This window comes from Lepisosteus platostomus, chromosome 1, assembly GCF_059453375.1.
Source record: "Lepisosteus platostomus isolate fLepPlt1 chromosome 1, fLepPlt1.hap1, whole genome shotgun sequence".
In the NCBI taxonomy this organism is placed as follows: Eukaryota; Metazoa; Chordata; class Actinopteri; order Semionotiformes; family Lepisosteidae; genus Lepisosteus; species Lepisosteus platostomus.
The window spans coordinates 703,984-724,051 of NC_142611.1; the positions used below are offsets into that span (position 1 = coordinate 703,984).

The following is a 20,068-nucleotide window of genomic DNA, read 5'->3' on the forward strand; positions in this document are numbered from 1 at the left end:
CCTGTATCATCAGCCATGTTTCTGGGGAGTGCAGCCTCTTACCAACAGGACCCTGGTGCAGGTCTGTGCAGTACTGGTGAGCTATAAACAGGCCACACTTTCTTGCCCGCTCTGAAGAGGCCGACATGAGAATTTCTGCAACCTGACGCCTTGCAACTGAGAAGTGTTTACAAAACAGGTTCTTCCTTTTCTCCTGCTTGTAAGAAATGCAAAATTCCGATGAATGAGGTGGCATCTCCTTCCAGAGGATGATTAGCAACATTCCTCTGAAGATTAGCCCTGAATTCAGGCTTCAAATGAATAACAATAGCGGACTGGGAGCTGTTAAGTGTCAGTTATTTAAGAAATAGAAATCAAAGGTTTGGCCCATCACCCAGACAATGAATTCGGTCTATAATAATTATGCAGAAATCTGGGGGGGTTTCTTTATATGCTGCGTGTTTTTCGTAAACAGACCCTTCTGTTTTGCCTTTTTGGAAAGATAATGCAAAGCCAAGTAAGTGAAGCCTGTGATATTGAAAACCCAAACTGAAAGGGATCAGGGAAGTATGTGGCACAGAGTGCGTGAGTTTTGTGTTGCTAATTTTACAGATATGCACTTCCTGCATTACACAAGCAGGACTGCGTTTTGGGAGGAAACGGGGAAAAGCACTAAGACTAAGTTAATGTTAGGAACATGCCAGCAATAAGTGCAGGTTGTGTGGTATGTTTTTTAATTCCACAAATATTGTCTTGTGGGGGGTGCTGTCTTCTTTGGGGTTGAACAAGGAAAAGCTAAAGATTTCTAAAATCATTTGCCTTTCTAAGGACTGTTTATATCCTCAATATACTTTAGGTGAATTTCCAAATTAAAATTCTCACAGACCAGCCTGAACAATACACAATTGCTTCTACATACTTATTTTGCTAATTTGTGATAAACATATATTTGACCTTTTTAGTCTGTATAATTGTATATGTCATTACATAAATAGGGATACCATTAAATTGTGAATATCTGTTCATCTTTTATTCAATAGTTTACTCTTAATACCAAATTCGATACGGTGTAGTGGCTCTGTGGCTCAGGATCTGTGCCTGTGGCTGGAAGGTTGCCGGTTCGTAACCCGCAGCCACCAGAAGAATCGTGCTCCGTTGGGCCCCTGAGCAAGGCCCTTCACCCCAGCTGCTCCAGGGGTGCCTTATGAATGGCTGACCCTGCGCTCTGACCCCCAGCTTCTCTCCCTGTCTGTGTGTCTCATGGAGAGCAAGTTGGGGGTATGCGAAAAAACTAATTCCTAATATGAGAAATTGTATATGGCCACTAAAGTGATCTTATCTTATGAATTCAGTTCAGTCACTGCCGTATTCCATTTCTTGTGCTGGAATGTGTTACCTTTTTTGTCCAGGATCTGAATATCCAGGCCTGTATGATTACCAGCTTTTCCCTGCTAAGAAATTCTGTGTAATGACTCCTCTTTCAATGCTTCTCCCCAGTAAAGCAGCGGGTCTCTGTACAGCAGGAGTGTCTCTCCTCTGCGCCAGTGGAGGAGTTTGTTTCTGAGCACGGAGCAGTTGCAGTCTCTCCCTCTCACTCCTGCGTCCTTCTCCCCTGCAGGTGACAGTGCTGTCGACCCGACTGCTGAAGCCAGCCGATGTCCCGGAGCTCCTGTTCGCCACTGACCGTCTGCACCCAGATATCGGCGTCTGAGCCTCTCTCTCGTGGAGCGGAGGAGAGATGAACCAGGGAACCTCTGCTGTCCGGCGGCTCCTTGTTTTCATCAGCCGTATATAAAGATCTGAAACTCTCGTCTCTTAGCAAGACGACCATGTAAATCACAGCCTCGGTAGCAGCGATGCCGCGGTCCCCTCAATCTGTTCTTTGACAGCTAATGATGTTCTACACGTTCTTCCTCCATGAGGTTATTTTGCTACTTTGTTTGGTGCTGAAAGATCTTAATGCTGTTGTGTATTTTCTGTGTGCTCAATATAACCCCCTGCTGACTCTGGGCTGTCAATGCTGTTTTGGTGTCCTTTGTTCTGGGTATTTGAACTGGAAATGTACCTCCTCAGCACTCACTCGCCTCGAGCCACTGCTGAGTGAGAGGCGTCCCATCGAGACCCGCGGTCCGCGGCCGGTTACGTATTTCAGCTGTTCGGTGTTGACAGAGCCCTCGTGTATGAGCCGAGGCATCGTCCCAGTGGCAGATCGGAAAGTGAAGCCGGCTCAGTGCAGCCCTCCGGGGCCTGGACAAGCCCCCTTCCTGCTGTTGGGAAAGATGTTCAGGGAAGGTCGGAAAGGGCCCCACCCTGGGGTCCCGACTAGGTGTGGGGAAGCCCGATATACATGGAGCCATGGCTTCAGTGCAAGAGCAGTTCATACGTTTGTGGGAGAGCATGACAGCATTTGCATTAATGACTAATAAGTGAACTGGCGATTAGTGACTGTTGAGGGTGGCTTATATAACTAAGTGTGAACAGTTTTAAACGGGTAAGGAGCAAAATGTGGGAGGTGCCTTGATTTCCATCACTACCTCTAACGCCTTGTTTTGTAAGTACAGTATATGGTTTATCCTTTTGTCATCATTGTGACCATTGTGGTCTGACCTCACAATGGCAGTACATTTTTTTTTTTAATTCGAGTTCAATTCAGACAAACTGGAGGGGAAAAAACAAACTGAAAGATCTAAGCTTTGATAGAGGGTCAGTATGTCATGAAACTGGAAGGGAGTTGAAGGAGAAGCCGGAGACTGTCCATTCAGGGAAGGCGTCTATTCCATCACGTCCCCTGTGCGCTGGGACTAAGGCCTCCATCTCGCCCTGGTTTGCACAGACGGTGGAGACAGCTCCTGCCCGCAGAGCTGAACGCCCACAAGGTCCAGAAGCGGGGCTGGCCCTGCCAGCTGTTGGGGGCGCACTGTTGTGCCCATGGAGACCGGGGTGTTGGAGAAAACAGATTGGGAATAAACACCTAATGGCACATTTCCGCCATTTAAAAAACTGAAAGGGCAGCACCTCTGCTTTTTGTACAGCGAGTTTTGGTTCTGACAGTAGCAGCTTACTGGGCACTTGTAATACATTACTGGCTCCTCTGCTGTTGCATCTCTGTGCTTGAAGGCAGCAGAATGTTGAACTCATCTTGTTTACAGTCGCCATGGTTTCCTTCCTTCCTAAAGCCACTGCAGCCTGTGAGCACCTTTCAGCAAATCATTTCTGAAGAGCATTAGGGATGTGGTTAAAAAAAAAAAAAAGACTCAGTGTGTAGCTGGGGTTTGTTTTTGGCTCCTCTATGTATGACTTGGAAGCAAACAGTGTTGAACAAACAATTCCATGAGCACACTGGAATATGTAGTACCCTAATTTTATTTTCTTTAGTCCAGCTAAAGACCATAATGTTTTATCACAAGTATTTTACCAGAACACTTGATAACTGGATGAAATGAAAAAAAACAGGACAATCCAGCTGTGTGTGCGCACGTCTTGCACGACCCTACCCGAGAACGAGAGGGCTCTTTCCATTCACACAGGCCAGGGCACGGTGCACGCAGGGCTCTGCCGTCGCACTTCCAAAAATCCCATTTCAGTTCCAACAAGCCTCGAGAGATCCTTTCCGATGACTATTTTTTCCAGCTTCAAAGCCTCCCTGCTCCCTGTCAGAAGTGTTCAATAGTTTTTGCTGCTGCTTGAATGAGCCTTTTATTAGACCTTGGCTAGTGACGCACGCAGGCAGAAACACAAGGCTGCAGCACTCTTCCACTAGCTGCTTGAAGTTTGTGGGTAAGTGACACACAAGCCACTTTAAGAGGTACTGGGAGATTTTAAAGGAAATCAGGGGAAGCTACCATTTCTGAAAGCATTCTGTGTGCAAAGAAAGCATTTTGTTAATATTCAGGAGTAATTTGGCAGAAGTCAAAAGGCTTAACTGATCCGTCACTTCCTGCCGCCATCAAACACCACATGAACCAATTTATAAACACGCGTTTGTCCAGCTTGGTTAGTAAAAATCCCAATTAATTGTAGAAAAGGACCCTGTCTGCAAAAAAAACAACAAAGCAGTTAAGTGATTTGTTCAAAATTTTATTTTGAAACACAGATGACCAAAAGGACCTCCTCCTCAGGAGAAAGTAGCTGGTATAATAACTTACAGTTGCCAAGCAAAAACACTTACGGCTTCAATAAAGTGCATTCAGAGAGACTTCAGCAGAGTCTCAGTGGGCATCTGCTACCCCACAGCAAACACACCCAGGCAATCCCTCGTCTTGTTTCTAGTGATGTGTAACAGCAGCTCAATACACGAAGCAGAAGCTCTGCTTACAAAACACGAGCACAGGCTAGACAAGACACAAGCTCCAGGTCCCTGCAAGAAAGGGCACACCAGATAGAGGAAAGGACTGGGGTTCGAGAGCCTCCGCTGTCACCTTCATCAAGCCAGCCTCTAAGCCACCCTGCCTGTCCTTCAGAGCTCAGGTTGCCAAGGGAAAAGGTCAAGTCAGCTTCCACTCCAGCTCGATAACCGAGTGATCTCATCCAACCCCAGATGTGCGTCCGTTTAAAGCGTCGCTCCACTAACGGACCAGGGCAGGCGCTCTGCCCCTCCGGAGCGGCGGTCCACACGTCACTTCACTGCAACAGATCCAGGAAGTAGGCGACCCTCCCTCCCCATCGCAGTCCAGAGTCACATGCTCGGTCACCCTCTCGAAAGGCTCCGCTGCCCCTGCAGGGGCGAGAATCGACTCCGCTTCTCCGTCACACCTCGGCGAGGAGGCGGGAGCTCGGCTGCTCGGCGTGGGTCCTCACTGGAGCGCCCCTCCAGCCCCGCGCGGCGCTTCACACCGAGGTCACCGTCCTCACTTTGGCGGACAGGGCCTGCTTGAACCTCCTCTTCAGGTCCTGCATGTTGGGGGACTTGGGCCGGGGGATGAGGGAGGTCCTGCGCTTCTCCGAGCCGCTGGGCGGCGGCGGCTGCTTGTTCAGGTCGCGGCACAGCAGGTGGAAGGCGTTGTGCACGTCGTTGTAGTTCTCGCTGGCCGACACCTGGCAGAAGGCGCAGCCCAGCGCTCCGGCCAGCTTCAGGCCCTGCTGCGGCTCCACCTGCTTGGCATGCAGGAGGTCGGCCTTGTTGGCCACCAGGGCGACGGGCACCCTGCTCTCCGGGTGCACCTGCCGCACCTGCTGGTGCAGCTGGCCGACGAGCTCGAAGCTCTGGCGGTCCGTGATGGAGTAGACCAGCACCACCGCGTCCGCCCACCGCACAGACCGGGCCACCTGCTCGCCGGACAGCCCGCACACCTGGGGAAGGAGGCAAGACGGGCTCGGTTAGACCAGCAGGAGAACACGCCGCTTCGCTTGAACGAGCTTCACGCCGTGCACCTACAGCCTCCACAGTCTTCGGTCAAGCTGTCCGCCTCAACCGGGCCGAAAGCAGAAGGGAACGGCGAAAAGCCAAACGCAGCAGACAAGCAGAGTATCATGTGTTTCAGACTCAGACACCCATCACACAGGATGGGAAATTAACTGGCTAGACAGGCAGACTCTCTCTCCCCAAGTCCAAAAAAAAAAAAAGTGGCTTTGGATGACTGCCCGGAGCAGGAAATGGAGCCGGAGTCTGGCTACAGTGTGCACAGCTATCTTTCTAGCTAGAGAGAGAGGACGCTACCACAGTCTCTCCTATTGGTCTGGTGACCCGTTTCGATACAGAACTGATTAAATGCACATCAGGCAAACGTGGCACCCTGATTAATCAGCCCCATTTCTTAGCTCTGCAGTCACTTTGCGTTACCGAGAGCGCACAGCTGAATGAGTGGATCTTGTTTCAGTTACCACTCTCTGTCCGGGGGTTTGAAGTCAGCCTGTGGGCTAACTGCCCAGAGTGCGAGAATCCAGCCGTCACAACAGCTGACCTTTCACCAGGGCGCTCGAGTCACCAGTCCGACCAGACACTTTCCAGCTCGGCAGTACAAAGAGGGTCTGCGCGCGTCTTTCAGAACAGCCTAGACGTCGAGAGCGAACAGCCTGCGTCTTACGCTCTTCTCAGACAAAAAATAATAATAATAATAATAATTACCTGGACACCAGGTGTATCTTGAACCTGTATGGCCACTTGTTCTCCATCAACTTGGATTTCTCTGGTGTAAAGTGTACCTGTTAATTAAAAAAAAGCGATCAGCGTTGAGACATCCTATATATAGAACAAATGTTACCAAAATGAAAACAACGCATTAGCTGTCCTTTAACGGATCTTACCCGAGTTTCTCTCGTAGTCTCCAATGAAGCGCCTGGTTAGAAACCTTACCACCAGAGCTGCAGGAAAAAAAAAAAAAAGATGCGGGTTACATTAGATCACCGCTTTCCGTGCGTTTGGGTCTTTTAAAGCTTTTAAAACCGAGCACAACGAGTAGAAGATAAGGCTGGCGATTGGAGATGTAAACGAAATACACTTTATATCGTAATCGTCCCCAAGATAGAGCTTTTATCTGCGTTTTTTTATTCTCACCCGTGTGCTTCGTTGCCCTGAAAGGTGCTTTGTAAAAGGTCCGGTCGACAGAGAGCCGCCGGCTATACAGAAGCACATACTGTATCAAGGAAACGTCCATACGACGCCGATCCTTACAGAAGTAGTAGTAAGTGCAACCTTAAAGAAAACTATCTCCCGACGTTTGAACCTTCATGATCCTTAAAACTGGGAAACCGCTGCAAAGTCGCTACCGCTTGATTTAGCGGCTGTACTCACCAGTTTTTCCTACCCCGCTGGCCCCAATGACGGCGATTTTAATCACTCTGCCCGCCGGGCACTCGGGCGCAGGGTACTCCGCGATAGTGGACATGTTCTGGATGAGACGCATCTTCATGGGGATGTGCGGACGGTCGCTGGATCACGCCAGAGGGGATCTGAACACAAGCCCCTCCAGGCAGCGCTTCTTGTATCCGCCTCAGCAGGCGCGCAGATGCGGATAATCCTTGTTTGTGTACAGAGAGTACTAGCGCCCCGCCGGCTCAGCTGATGCGCACCGCGTCCTCTCCGGGAATGTTCTGTCCTGCCGGCAGATCCCAGGGCCTTTATAGCGCGGCGGCTGCGCGCTCCCGCTCATTGGCCGCGGCCCGTACAGCGCGTCCCCGCCTCCGCCTTCACGTGGACCTGCGGAGCAAACACGGGGGGCGGGGGGAGGAGGGACAGGTGGGCTTCTGCCCGCAGGATTAACAAAACACCCTTTCTCTCCGGACGGACAGTGCGGCACAGTGGGCGGAGGGGCTCAGGCGGCTGTGCGCGGAAAGGGGTGGACACCGGACCCCACTTTCTGACCCTCAGCTTGCGGCTGTCCCCCACGATGCCCGCTGAGTTACACTGCTGTAGTTGAGCGTGCAAACGAAACGTTCCGATCCTTCGCCCCTCTTTAGATACGAGTTATTCACTTGGCTACACACTGCGGTCACATTTACACGAGAAAGTCCCGTCTGTTTTGATTTTTTTGTCTCAGATTCCAAGGCTGACTTGGAGCTAGTCCTGCAGTGTCCTTTCCCAGTGTCACTCGATCCGAGAGGTGAAGTAACTCGCAGTCCTGGGCTGCGGACACTCTGCTGCCCGATGTCGGGGCCACGGAGCCCCACGGGCTCCACACAAAGACAGAGGAACGTGGGTGCAGAGGAGAAACACCCGAACCCAAAAGCTACATAAGCATCGTTGTCTTCTAGGTATCACGTATATTATACAAACGTTACATTATTATGCAGGTATAGCGCAATCCTGAAAGAAAAGTTGTATTACCGTGAAAACTGTTGTTTTTCAAGTCTCAAATGTCAGTGGACAGGATAAATATGAAATGTTCTGGGCACAGCACATTTTACATTACAAAACTAAGTATTTTTTTTAAATCTACAATGTACCCTTTGAAATATTTTCCATCAACACTTTGACATAAGTTTTTGTCCTACAGTATAAAAGTATAGCAAATATTTTCAGGCAAGTGCTTTGTGAATATTGCCTTGAATTCTAAATCTGTACAATTGCATTCCAGTTTCACTGTGAAAACAGTGAACAGGAGATAAATGTCATAGAAATATCTTCCCAGAAGAATAAATGCTGTCCTGTCTTACAAGCCCTGATTCTGAAGTACATGCACACCAAGGGGCAGTTCTCCACACGTTCAGGCATGTTCAACAAGGAGCCCTGCGCTCACCTTACACAGGTACTCAACCCCGTGTATTGTCAGCCACAGGGCACTCGGGACAGTGCTCATACTGACCAGAGGGGCTTTGGTAACAGAGGCAGGTATGTCAGGGTCACTTGGTTGTGAGGTGTCCAGCATTCTGCTAGAGATTTGCACAGTAAACTCAGACTGCACAGCCCAAAATCAGAATCTCACAGCACAGCCTAGGACGCAGACTGCTGGTTCAAACCCACAGCACAGCCCAGGACCAACTGAGGGAGAGTCTGCCCTCTGGAGCATATCAAGAGCCAAATCAATAGCCCAGTGTGTTGACTGAGGACAATGTACAGTGGGAGATTCATAATATTGACCCCAGTGTCCTGGCTAAATTTCAGGTGGGGTTACTGGTGCAGAATGGCCGCTGTGTGTCTCCCAGATGGGGTTACTGGTGCAGAATGGCCGCTGTGTGTCTCCCAGATGGGGTTACTGGTGCAGAATGGCCATTGTGTGTCTCCCAGATGGGGTTGCTGGTGCAGAATGGCCGCTGTGTGTCTCCCAGATGGGGTTACTGGTGCAGAATGGCCGCTGTGTGTCTCCCAGATGGGGTTACTGGTGCAGAATGGCCGCTGTGTGTCTCCCAGATGGGGTTGCTGGTGCAGAATGGCCGCTGTGTGTCTCCCAGATGGGGTTGCTGGTGCAGAATGGCCGCTGTGTGTCTCCCAGATGGGGTTGCTGGTGCAGAAGGGCCCCTGTGTGTCTCCCAGATGGGGACCTGCCATTCAGGAGTGAAGTGGGTCCCTTCCTATATGTGAAAGTGTGAAAAGCATTATACAAACACATGAAATTATCATAATTAATTATTAACATGAATTACTATATATGGCTCACGAAGAGGAGGGATGTTGTACAGTTTGCCTCTCTATCCTCACAGTTCTGCTTCACTCCTGTTTATATATGGCTGCAGTCCATGTTAAACAGACCCCTCTTCACTTGTCAGGCACTGGATATAAAATGGACTGCAGTGCATTAGCTGATAATATATGTGTTTACAGTATGTTTTCTGTCAAGAAAAGAACTAAAGCAGTTTCTCTTTCAGAAGCAGGTTTAAGTTATGGCTCTAGGTCAAGCTAAATGTGTAGTCATAAGTTACGCCAAGTTTCAGAGTTTGAAAATCTTGCCGGCTCATCTGGTAACTTTCAGGCTGGAGCTGTGAGGGTATTATCTCTTGTTGATACACATAGATAACTGCTGTGCCAAGGACAAGATTGTCAACTGCTGGCCTAAAATAACCTGCTGCTAATTTTTTTTCATCAGTTTTTTTGCCTTTCCTTAGTTTTTGAGTCTTATTTTAGTCATTTTCCTTGCTTTCCATGTCCCCTCTGCCACGATCCCTTCACGAGTCGACGCTGGCAGCCAGACTCCTGGGTATTAAAAGTCTGGAATGTGTATTTGATAAGAGCCGTGGTGGCAGGCTTCCCCAGCAGTATAAAATTAATGTGTTTCATTTACAACAGACAGGTCCCTGCTAGCTGCCACCGTCACTCAGGCACTGCGGAAGGTCAAACTCAGAGGTAATTAGCCCTTGTTTTGGAGTTTGTGCAATAAAATGTAGGTTAGTACATTAGTACCTGGGATAATACTGTGCTATCTGTGCCAACTTCAACACGAATCTGAAGCACATGCCAAATTCCTTGCATATCGGTTTAACTAATGTTCATTTAGTGATTATTAGTGAAAAGATTAGTACTGAATTAAAAAACAGGCTTTTTTGTGTGTTTTTTTTACTTCAGTGATATTGAATTTTGCTCTTTAGAGAAAATATGCCGGCTGTGAAAACAATCCCACTGGTGAAAAGTCAGTTTTATAGCCCGTCCCTTACCAAGCTTGATCATCATTGCCTTTGAAGGCAGTAATTTAAAATCCTGTGTTTTTTAAGATATCAGAATGAGGTCGAGTACAGATGGCAACCTGAAGCAAGAAAACCATGCAGCTGGACTGCAGGCTCTGGAACGCAGGGCTGCCCAGATCTGTTCGCACGGCATCAGGTGGTAGTGGCCCTGTCTTCCCACGGCAATGCCGATGGTCCCCAGGAGATCCGGGCTGAGCTCCAGAGGGAGCAGGTGGGCCGGGCCCCACCGAGATCACGCCATCGCCTACATGCTGAAGAACAGCGCTTCAACGGCAGCAGCTCCCGCCCGAGGTCCCTCAGCGGCCCGTCGCCAGGAGTGGGGGCTCCCGCGCTCGCTGTGGATCGAGGCGCAGCAGCGGAAAGGAAACTCACGGAGCGCCCCCGCGCCCGACAGACAAGATTGGCAGGGAGCAATAATCACCCGTCCCGGGAGAAGGCGGGGAAACGGGTGTTTCCTTTGACTCGGGACAGGGAACGAGCTCTGGAAGTGAGGCCGTTCAAAGGCCAGAGAGCTGGGAGCGCTGCTGGCAATGGCCCACTGTGAAGGAAACTCTTACTGACTGAGCAGCGTTTTCATGATAAAGGTGGGTGGGTGACCTGTTTACCTTACAGATGGCCCTCCTGAGTTGGCCTTTGTCATACAGGCCAGAGAGGTCACTGCTCGCTGCATTTGCATGTTAATTGTGCTGCTCTCGTATGTTTTCATCGAGACACATGGCAGCCCAAATCACTGTAGTGTTAATTAAAAATTGGGTTTTTTCTCTGCCTACTAAAATGCCACTTGGGATGCTTGTCGCATGGTTTGCTTTCACAAAGAAGGATAGCTTTTTCACATTGAAATTGAACCATTTAAGAGAGGCCTCCAACGTGTGAATTTCTTTATGTCCGCCCAATAAACACATTGCTTTTCTCCAGACAACAATGGTTTCTCTGGGATATGTTGGGGCAAGCAAGAACAGGTCCTACATAATTGACATTATCGTTCCTAAAAACTGTTGGAGAAATTTGTTGGTGTTCCAGAATAGTTAACAATTGAGGGATATGAAAATTATACCATGTTTTTTTGTTTTATTGGTTTGAAGTGCTCTTGGCTCTTTTCACCCATAGTCAGGCTTGAAACACCTCAAATATCCCGTTTTCTTTCTGAGATACTCAGTCAATTCCTTCAAACTGGCTCGGTTGCTTCAGCTTTCACCTCTCAAGAAACATGAGAAAAAGAAAATTACCAGTGAGAGGAGGCATCTGGCCCTCAAAATTGGTCCAAGTACTCAAAAACCTCAAAGACACCGATAAAGGCAACCCAGAAGATATCTCCAGAATAAACTGCGAAACACCAACCAGAGGAAAGAAGAGGAAATTAACGTATGTAGAAGGGCATTTTAAACCAAAAACAAGAAGGGCTTCTTATCAAGAGGTCTGTGGGAGTGTGGATCAAGCTGCCCGGCCGATACCCTGGTTTCTGTACAGAAATTACTGGATGAGATCCGGGGATCAGTAAACTACTGACTGACAAATTCAGATGAGCTGGATGGCTTCTAGCCTTCTCACTCTTTGTGTTGCTGTGTTGAAAGAATTCAACTAATTGAAAGAATGGCATTAGATTTATTCTGAAGAAGGTTCTGTATAAAGTTTGAATGCAGAGATACATTGCATGTGTTTTTAAATATATGAATTTTTCAGTCTGTTACAAACCGAATAAACATGAACTACCATATAATCTCAGAACAAACACTAGAGTCTTGTACATAGGTTCACTGTGGGTAGTAACAGTAAGTAAATAGGTCTGTGTTTGATATCTCTGGTGGAAATTGGATTACACGTTCCACTTGGTGTTAGGAGTCTAGAAGATGAAACATGTTTGTGTGGAAGATTTCCTCAAAAACACATTGAGTACAGAAGTAGAGCCTACAGGCAGAACACAAACGTGAATGATTAATAGACAACAAGGATCAGCAAACGTGGTTTAAGGATTTAAGCAGGAATTTAAAAGAAAAATAACAATCATAACCAGACTCAAACCTCTTTTGGGCAGTTAGTAATGTTTATAACGTCTACCTTGACATGCTGTAATCAGACGGCACGATGACTCAAATGTTTCTGTAAAACAAACAGTTCAGCTACTGAATACTGTCTGAAGGGCATCGAATGTGCTCTATGTGCCAAAAGTACCGCGCTATTTGTGCACATTTGTGAAGATGATTAAGACAAGTGCCATGTTGCAATTATAAGAGGCAGCAACACTTTCAGTTTCAATATGAACGCTACAAACTTCATTTAACAGATTTCAGCGTGAACAGGAAGTCATTTGCGTCCATGATCTTTTTTTTATTTGCTTTTTTGTCAAAATCCTTTGCTCCACACATTTGCCTTCCAAAGCGCAGGAGCTTACTGTGAGACACCTTGTTTTGTTCGTTAGGACTTGTGTACTTGCCTGTTCTGTATATAACCAGAGTAAGAAAAGTGAACTGGGAACAGATTCTTTAATTACAGCAGGGGAGGCTGGTGACCACCCAGGTGTGCACCTTAACAGCGGATAGATCTGAGGCTCCAGAGTTTAATCTAGGTCAGCAGTACTGAACGTCTTCGGGACTGATTCATATCTGGAAGCGGTGTTTTCTTTTCTCCTTCGCACTTAATAAATAGTGTGTTTTTTTGGGATAAAACTGTACTTTGTAAGGCATCTGCAATGCAAGCTTTTAACAAAGGAATCCAGATCATTCCTCTCTCGCCGTGTTCTGCAAACAGGGCTGTCTGCTTGGTGCCAGGGCCGTTCCAAAAATAGATGTGTAACCTAAAACCGCTCAGCTCTCAGAGGAGCATCTCAATCCCCGCTGCAAAGCTCCGAGGCTGGAATGCAGGCGTATCGGCACAAGGATGACTGCAGTTAAGCTGTCATTGCGGCTCTTGGCATGTCAGCTGGTCTGCCTCTCTCTCAGGGCACGAGCACTTTCGGGTCGTGGGTAGCTCCACGGGAGAGATTCACAGCTCTTGGCCTCAGTCAGACGCATGGTTTCACCGGGGCTTTTACCTTTGCCCTGAGGCTTGGTTGGCTTGTGTTTCTGGTCCCCCGTTTTGCTCGGCCTGGTTCAGAATGGGGGCGTTGTCACTGCTGGCGGATGCACCTCTGGGCATCTTCCTGGAGCGCTGCTTTGGGAATGAACGAGAGTGAGAAGAAAGACAGGCACAGCGATCGCCATGAGGGTCCTGCAACCGTGGATGTAGACCCCACCATGTGAACCTCCGGGTTTATAATAATAATAATAATTGCTTACACTTATATAGCGCTTTTCTAGACACTCCTCTCAAAGCGCTTTACAGGTAATGGGGACTCCCCTCCTCCACCACCAGTGTGCAGCCCCACCTGGATGATGCGACGGCAGCCATAGTGAGCCAGAACGCTCCCCACACACCAGCTCTCAGTGGGGAGGAGAGCAGAGTGATGTAGCCAATTCATAGAGGGGGGATTATTAGGAGGCCATGATTGGTAAGGGCCAATTGGAAATTTGGCCAGGACACCAGGGTTACACCCCTACTCTTTTCGAGAAGCGCCCTGGGATTTTTAATGACCACAGAGAGTCAGGACCTCGGTTTTACATCTCATCCGAAGGACGGCACCTGTTTACAGTATAGTGTCCCCATCACTATACTGGGGCATTAGGACCCACATGGACCACAGGGTGAGCGCCCCCTGCTGGCCCCACTAACACCTCTTCCAGCAGCAACCTTAGTTTTTCCCAGGAGGTCTCCCATCCAGGTACTGACCAGGCTCACACCTGCTTAGCTTCAGTGGGTTGCCAGTTGTGAGTTGCAGGGTGATATGGCTGCTGGCCGTTAGTGGATGAATGAGCTTCCTGGAGGTTGAGTGAGCCAGGGAGACTCTAAACGGTGATATTTAGGATATCTGTACTCCACACAGGAAGCCTCTTAATGTGACACTGCGATTTGAGAAGAATTGAATAGCAATCAGTGCCAGGGTTTAGTTCAAGAGCTCTCACAATCCTTCTTTTCATTTTCAGCAGCTAAAAAGGCCAACAAGATTCCAGCATATATAGTACAAGGTTATTAGTTAAATTGAGGGGTGTTTTGTTAAAGCTGCAGAACACACTAGTCCGTCCTCAGTGAGAATGTCCAGAGCAGGGGGTCATCAGATCATGCCCATTGCATGTCCACCAGGGAGATATTTTTGATTCACAAGGAAAGATGCTCACTGGTCCTTGCAGGGAATCTGTCTCGTGGTCATTCTGGCGGCAGGCCGCTGGAGCTCAGAAGGAGCCTGGTCAGTACCTGGAGGGGAGACTCCTGGGAAAGCTGAGGCTGCTGCTGGGAGAGGTGTTAATGGGGCCAGTAGGGGGCGCTCACCCTGCGGTCTGTGTGGGTCCTAATGCCACACAATAGTGACGGGGACACTATAAAAAGACGCCGTCCTTCAGATGAGACGTGAAACCAAGGTTCTGACTCTCTGTGGTCATTAAAAACCCCAGGGCGTTTCTCAAAAACAGTAGGGGTGTTACACCGGTGTCCTGGACAAATTCCCCCCCCCCGGCCTCCTAATAATCCCCCTCTCTGAACTGGCTTCATCACTCTGCTCTCCTCCCCACTGAGAGCTGATGTGTGGGGAGCAGACTGGTGCATCATCCAGGTGGGGCTGCACACTGGTGCTGGAGGAGGGGTCCCCATTACCTGTAAAGTGCTTTGGCTGAGAGTCCAGAAAAGCGCTGTATAAGTGTAAGGAATTATTATTATTATTATTATTATTATTATTATTATTATTATTATTATTATTATTATTATTATTATTATTAGTCTTCTTTAACTGGCTGACTGGCAGGTAAGGATGGCCTGGCAGAGCCTGGTGACCGTGCTGCCCTACAGGCATGCTCCGGAATCCGCTCATCTCCAAGGCAACCAGGAGCCTTCCTCACACCTCGTCTTCCCTTTAATCCAGCTGTAATGCAGATGAGGGGGGTGAGGACTGTCCATGTGGAATCTGGCAGGAGGCTGTGAACTGAGGGGTGAAACTCATAAGCGTGTTTTACAGGAGGATTCCTTCGACACGGGACTTAGTGTTGATCTATCATTTGTTCAATGTATAAATTTGTCCCTCAGTTTTATTATTTAGGCACTTTTTCATAAATTATACACAAAAACTGTAAACAGAAAATCTAATGAAACCACATACAAATGTGAAATTAAAAGGAAATAGTGAACTAAAGGCCATTGAAAACTTAAAACAGTTTTGCGGTGAGGTTTTAAAACCCCAACAGCAGCTGGGTTTTTAATGTGGCACGGAAGAGACTCTAGAGACAAAGTCAGCAGGATGCAGTGGGCGAGCTGGGAAGTGTGGGGACAGAGCCTCTTGAAGGCATAACAGTGAGCTGCAGATTCAAAGGATAAAAATGTGAGAGAACAACTTCTGTTTCAACAAGAGTGAGACTTAATTCAATCTCTAATTATGAGACTTGATGAGGAGAACCAATTGAAACCATCTCAGTCTTTTTCTTGTTTAATTGGAGATAATTTTGAGCGGTCCACAAAGGCATAGTTTCAAGATATTTGATTCGTGTTCAACAAGCAACTTGAGGATTTGATTACATTGGAAGCCAATACCATATTTTCAGATAATCAGGTCTATAGCAGCATTTCGTAGTACATATGGAAAAGGTAAGAACCAAGGATTGAAACCTGAGGTACTACAGAGGTAACGGGAAAAGACCTGATTTAAAATCACCCAGGCTAACATATTGTTGTCCATCAGAAAGGCAACAGGTGTGTGTGTTTTGTTTACTGTTTAGGTGGTATTAAATACTATTCACCTGCAAAGTTATATTTACTTCATTTTGTATTTTACAAATGACAATGTAAACATACGAGACAGTGGTATAACACTGCTGGAAAGCAAAATGTACCACGAGCAAGCAAATACTAAAATGCAATAAGGTGCGTATCCGCTGTGTGACGCTGGTGGCTTAAACACGCACATCACTAGCAGATCCGCTCAGGTCTTGAGTTAATTTAATCACTGTGTTCTTCCACAGCAGGGGCTGTCAGGACACGTGTGATTAAGCCATTACAATCAGCCATTGGTGCTGCTCTCTCCTGTGCTGGTCACAGGCAGGGGGTTGGTGTGAGCTGCGGACACTCTTTCGGAAACCAGGGGCAGTGAGAGAGCTGAGCCCCCAGTGGCGCTGGGGTGCTGGGACGTCCTGTAGGCCTGTGTGTTGTGTTCGCGGGGGGAGAGGCACATGGACTGTGAAAAGACGGCATGAAAACAGGCTGTCGCCTGAGAGCGCCGCTCTGCCCCATGAGACCTTGTTCTGGGTACAGATCAGCGCACGTCACTCTCCGGCTGAGTCAGCTGCATGGACTCGTCAGGCACCAAGCCCCTGAGGGAGACCCAGGGAAAGTGCACCCAGCCTGCTGTCACTGCTCCAGCGACTGTGCTTTCGCAGGCAGCTCTTTCCCTGAGGCAGGGCTGTCTGCTGAGAGTGGCCACGTGCCCTGCTCTCTCCTGCTCTCTCCTCTCTGCCTCTCTGCTTCCCTGCACTGGATTCACCAAGACTGAGCTGCTCCAGCAATGGCAGTTTCCAAGGTCCAAGCAAGAAGCTGGAACCGTTTACTCCAGGGGAGACCTGAGAATAACACGTTAATCATCTTGCAAGTAAATGACTTAGTGAGCAAGCGAGCTGCTTTAACAGACACAGAGAACAGTTATTTTGCAGACCCTAATTAGCGTCAATCCTGGAATCTCACTTTTTAATTTAGGTGGAGCTGAAGAAGTGGAGCTAATCAGGGCTTGTGAAGCTAACATAAAATTTGCAGCTTTTAAATGCACAACCTAGGCACACATCTTCATCATTAGCACACAATGTGGTTGAAATGAACTTTGTCTGAATAAAGCGCCTCAGCTTGAGTCTGTTGTGTCGGCGTCTGAGATCAAGGTGTTGAGTCTGAGTGGGGTGCAGACATGAGGGGTGTCAGGCATGTGGGAGGCTCCCTGTGCCTCGATTGATCCCAAAGGGCAGCCATTGGCCAGTGGGATAATGGGCCTTAATTCTTATTGTTTTATAGACCATTGATTCCTGCTAAAACTGCACAAACCTGATCTTCCACCCACCGTCTTCACAAGAAACCCAGACATGAAGGCTTTGATCGTCTGCAGACATAATACAGCACATCAGGAGGCCTCTTGAAGACACTTTCTTTAGTGTTTAAAACACTGTGAAAAACCACACAAAACACACAATGAGTGTGCCCTCACACACCTTTTGTTGTTCTTTCACTAAGAAGCCAGCTACCACTTGACACCGTGTGTCTGCATTTTGATGCCTGGCTCCTCTGCCTTTTTGTTATAAATGTCATTTTCAGTTACAAGGTTTGCCAAAATACCTTACCTGATCTGAAACATCTGCATTAGGGACACCGAAATTCATTATGTCAGGGCATACAGTGAAATTCTGTTTAAGTGTGCCTCGCCACACATACTTCAACAAAGTCACACTGTTGCGTGGGAAAAAAAATAACATTAATCATCTCTTCGGCTCTAGGTTGTCAGTAATTAGGTATAATGAGCGTATGCTTGAATGGTTAAAGTACAGAGATAGGTATCCCGGATTCAGCAGCTCTTCTGACTCTCTCAGACACTAACCAGACGGCGCTTCTGACAGGCTTCACCGTGACAAGGAGCCACTGCTGAGGAAGCGCTTTCTGCTGCGAGCAGGCGGTGTGTCGGCCTCCTCAGCAGGACAGCTCCGTTCTGGCTCACGGCTGACTTCCTGGAGCCGGGCAGAGACACAGCACAGCTCTTCCTTCCCCTGGCTTCAGGAGACGAAGTTCTTTCCTTTCTCTCTCTGTGCAGTAATAGAAGCACGCTCCCTCCGTGGACTAGAGGATGTGTCAGTGACGAGCCCAGCTCGAGTCAGCGTGGACGGGGACTTCGCTTCTCCAAGTCGGGCGAATCTCTGCTGGACGAGTGGGTTTGTTCCGGACCAGCAGCCCTGTCCTCTGTCTGAAAGGACGCATTTGTCCCGACCTGAAAGCACTTAGCTAACTGACGAGGGTGGTGAACAGTTCTGTCTTAGGGTCTGTCTGGGTAAAAACTCATGGGTAAAAATCTCCCCAGCCTCCAAAAAACAGTGAAGTAAGATGTTTGTCACTAGACTTTCATGATGACGTTTTCACCGCTGTTGAATTATACTGCTTGTTCCTGTGAATCTTGTTCTCCTCCCTCTGCCACTGAATCCTTTGTGAAAATGAGGTTTATAATGTGGTACACTTGTCCTGAAACTGTGAAAATTGCACTTCTGTGCCAAGAGACCTGCTGCCTGTCTTGTTTAAGGTGAAAAATGCTTTCTGAGGTTTAACTGCAATTTTTAATGGCCTGTAAATTACAGTGAATCCAGGTGCAGAACTAATGTGCAAATCCAAAGGCTGGTCTAACTGGTCTCTCATGAGTTGTGTAATTGCACTTATCTGCGCATGACAATGCAAATCAGCAGGGGAGATAGAGTACTGTTTCTGACACACTGTTCTGTGAAAGTTTTTATTTAAATATTTTGTTACAACAATTTTGTCATGTCTGCAGGCTTGGAGCCATAGGGCAACAGTCACACTCTGACGCTGAGACATTCGAATTCTGAAAACAATTCCTATAATCAGCTCCTGAAGTTTGCAGTTTGGTTTCCCAACCTCCCATACTAAAAGTCTTTGTAGCTCAGATGTGACATGATACCACAGATATATTTTACTTACCAATAAAAGTGAGCCTGTTTTCATGATGTGGACAAATTCAACACAGTGGGTGTCTTGGGAATAAACAGTGAAACACAAGCCAAGCACAAGCTGAGGAATGGTATTCTAGTATCAAGTGTATGTTCTGTGCATGGACATACAATAAGAGACTTTTTGTTAACATTTGAGTTTTATCTAAAAGGACCTGTTTTCTGTTAGGAGCTGTGTTTAAATATTGTCTGAAAGATTTAAAGCACTCCATGCCTTTTGGAAACATATTGTTGCATGTTGTTTTTTTTTTTACTAAAAATGTTCACATTGTATTTGGTATCTGCTAACTTTAACACATAAATGTATATCTTTATTAAATGTATTTTATGTATTTTAAGCTGGTTGATCCTCTAAAAACTCAAATCCAGACCAAGACTTGCTCATGAAGAGCAACTAATATGTTTAAGCATGAAGGTGCTATATCAGGTGCTGAGAGGCAAATTAATGAGCAGCTAATTAGCACTTTACAAGAAATCTGGGCTTTGTACAGAAGCAGTAAGATCACTACTGGCCACCCAGGACCAATCACTCTGACCTAGATTGTATTCTCCTCCTGTTGTAAAATCTATTATTTTAGAAATAACATTTCAGGGTAATCTAGCTATATAGATTATTAGATTCTGGATTATAGCATTTTTTTGCTATAGGGTAGAAGTAATGTGATTTGTGAATATTAATTTGATCTGATAATTTCACTGCTTACAAAAACAGACCCATCTGAAGAGATCCCCAATTCTTCTTTGTGTATGTTATTTTAAAGTAATCAAAAAGGACAGTTGTTCAGCCCTTATTGGATGGTTCTTCTTATTGTATTTATGAAACAACTAGAACTGATCAATATTCATGTATCCCGTAATCCTGGCCTGGTTCAGTGCTGTACCATACTGATGCCCACTAAAAAGGGTTTTCTGTGTTTGCAGAATTTAACCTAATATATACAAAGCATTACTGGGAGTCCATTCAGACACATGAGATTTTTAAAGTGGTGAAGCAGCCAAATCTAATTAATATTCATACAACCCATTATTCATAAAAAGATGGGTAGATTGTTTTTCGGAGGTCATTAAGTGCACTTAATTTAACTTTAACCTCCATTACTCTGCGTGCTTGCAACTCAAAGCCCTGGAGATAAGGACGCCATTAGAAAAATTGAAGATGAAGTACAGATGTAATCATTTCATTTACTAGAACAGGCGTTTAGACGAGAGTCACCCTTAAATTCCTCTCATTCTGTACTTACATTTACAAAGCCAGAGGT

General features: G+C 47.1%; 2 protein-coding genes across 3 annotated transcripts in view; one reads left to right on the forward strand and one right to left on the reverse strand.

Moving 5' to 3' along the window:
* The window catches only part of scfd2 (sec1 family domain containing 2), a 145,139-nt gene extending 143,142 nt beyond the window's left edge, over window positions 1–1,997 (forward strand). For both annotated transcript variants that reach the window (XM_088628665.1, XM_088628751.1), the window contains one exon: window positions 1,598–1,997. In XM_088628665.1, the coding sequence (XP_088484791.1) occupies window positions 1,598–1,690 (93 nt within the window). In that variant the 3' untranslated portion in view covers window positions 1,691–1,997. The remainder of the gene's footprint in view (window positions 1–1,597) is intronic.
* A 2,043-nt stretch (window positions 1,998–4,040) lies between these two features.
* On the reverse strand, window positions 4,041–7,027 carry rasl11b (RAS-like, family 11, member B). Its single transcript, XM_088629508.1, has 4 exons — window positions 6,710–7,027; window positions 6,223–6,279; window positions 6,044–6,120; window positions 4,041–5,268 (listed from the first exon to the last, which is right to left on the reverse strand). Exons 1-4 carry the CDS (start codon window positions 6,825–6,827, stop codon window positions 4,807–4,809), a joined length of 714 nt encoding a protein of 237 aa, XP_088485634.1. The 5' UTR covers window positions 6,828–7,027; the 3' UTR covers window positions 4,041–4,806.
* Between the last annotated feature and the right edge of the window lie 13,041 nt (window positions 7,028–20,068).

Bases quoted from the DNA above. Each gene is read 5' to 3' on its own strand.
- rasl11b (XM_088629508.1), bottom strand. From the start codon at position 6,827: ATGAAGATGCGTCTCATCCAGAACATGTCCACTATCGCGGAGTACCCT. The intron at 6,280-6,709 runs GTGAGTACAGCC...TTTTTCCTGCAG, and splicing joins CAGCGGGGTAGGAAAAACTG to CTCTGGTGGTAAGGTTTCTA. The intron at 6,121-6,222 runs GTAAGATCCGTT...TTTAATTAACAG, and splicing joins AGACTACGAGAGAAACTCGG to GTACACTTTACACCAGAGAA.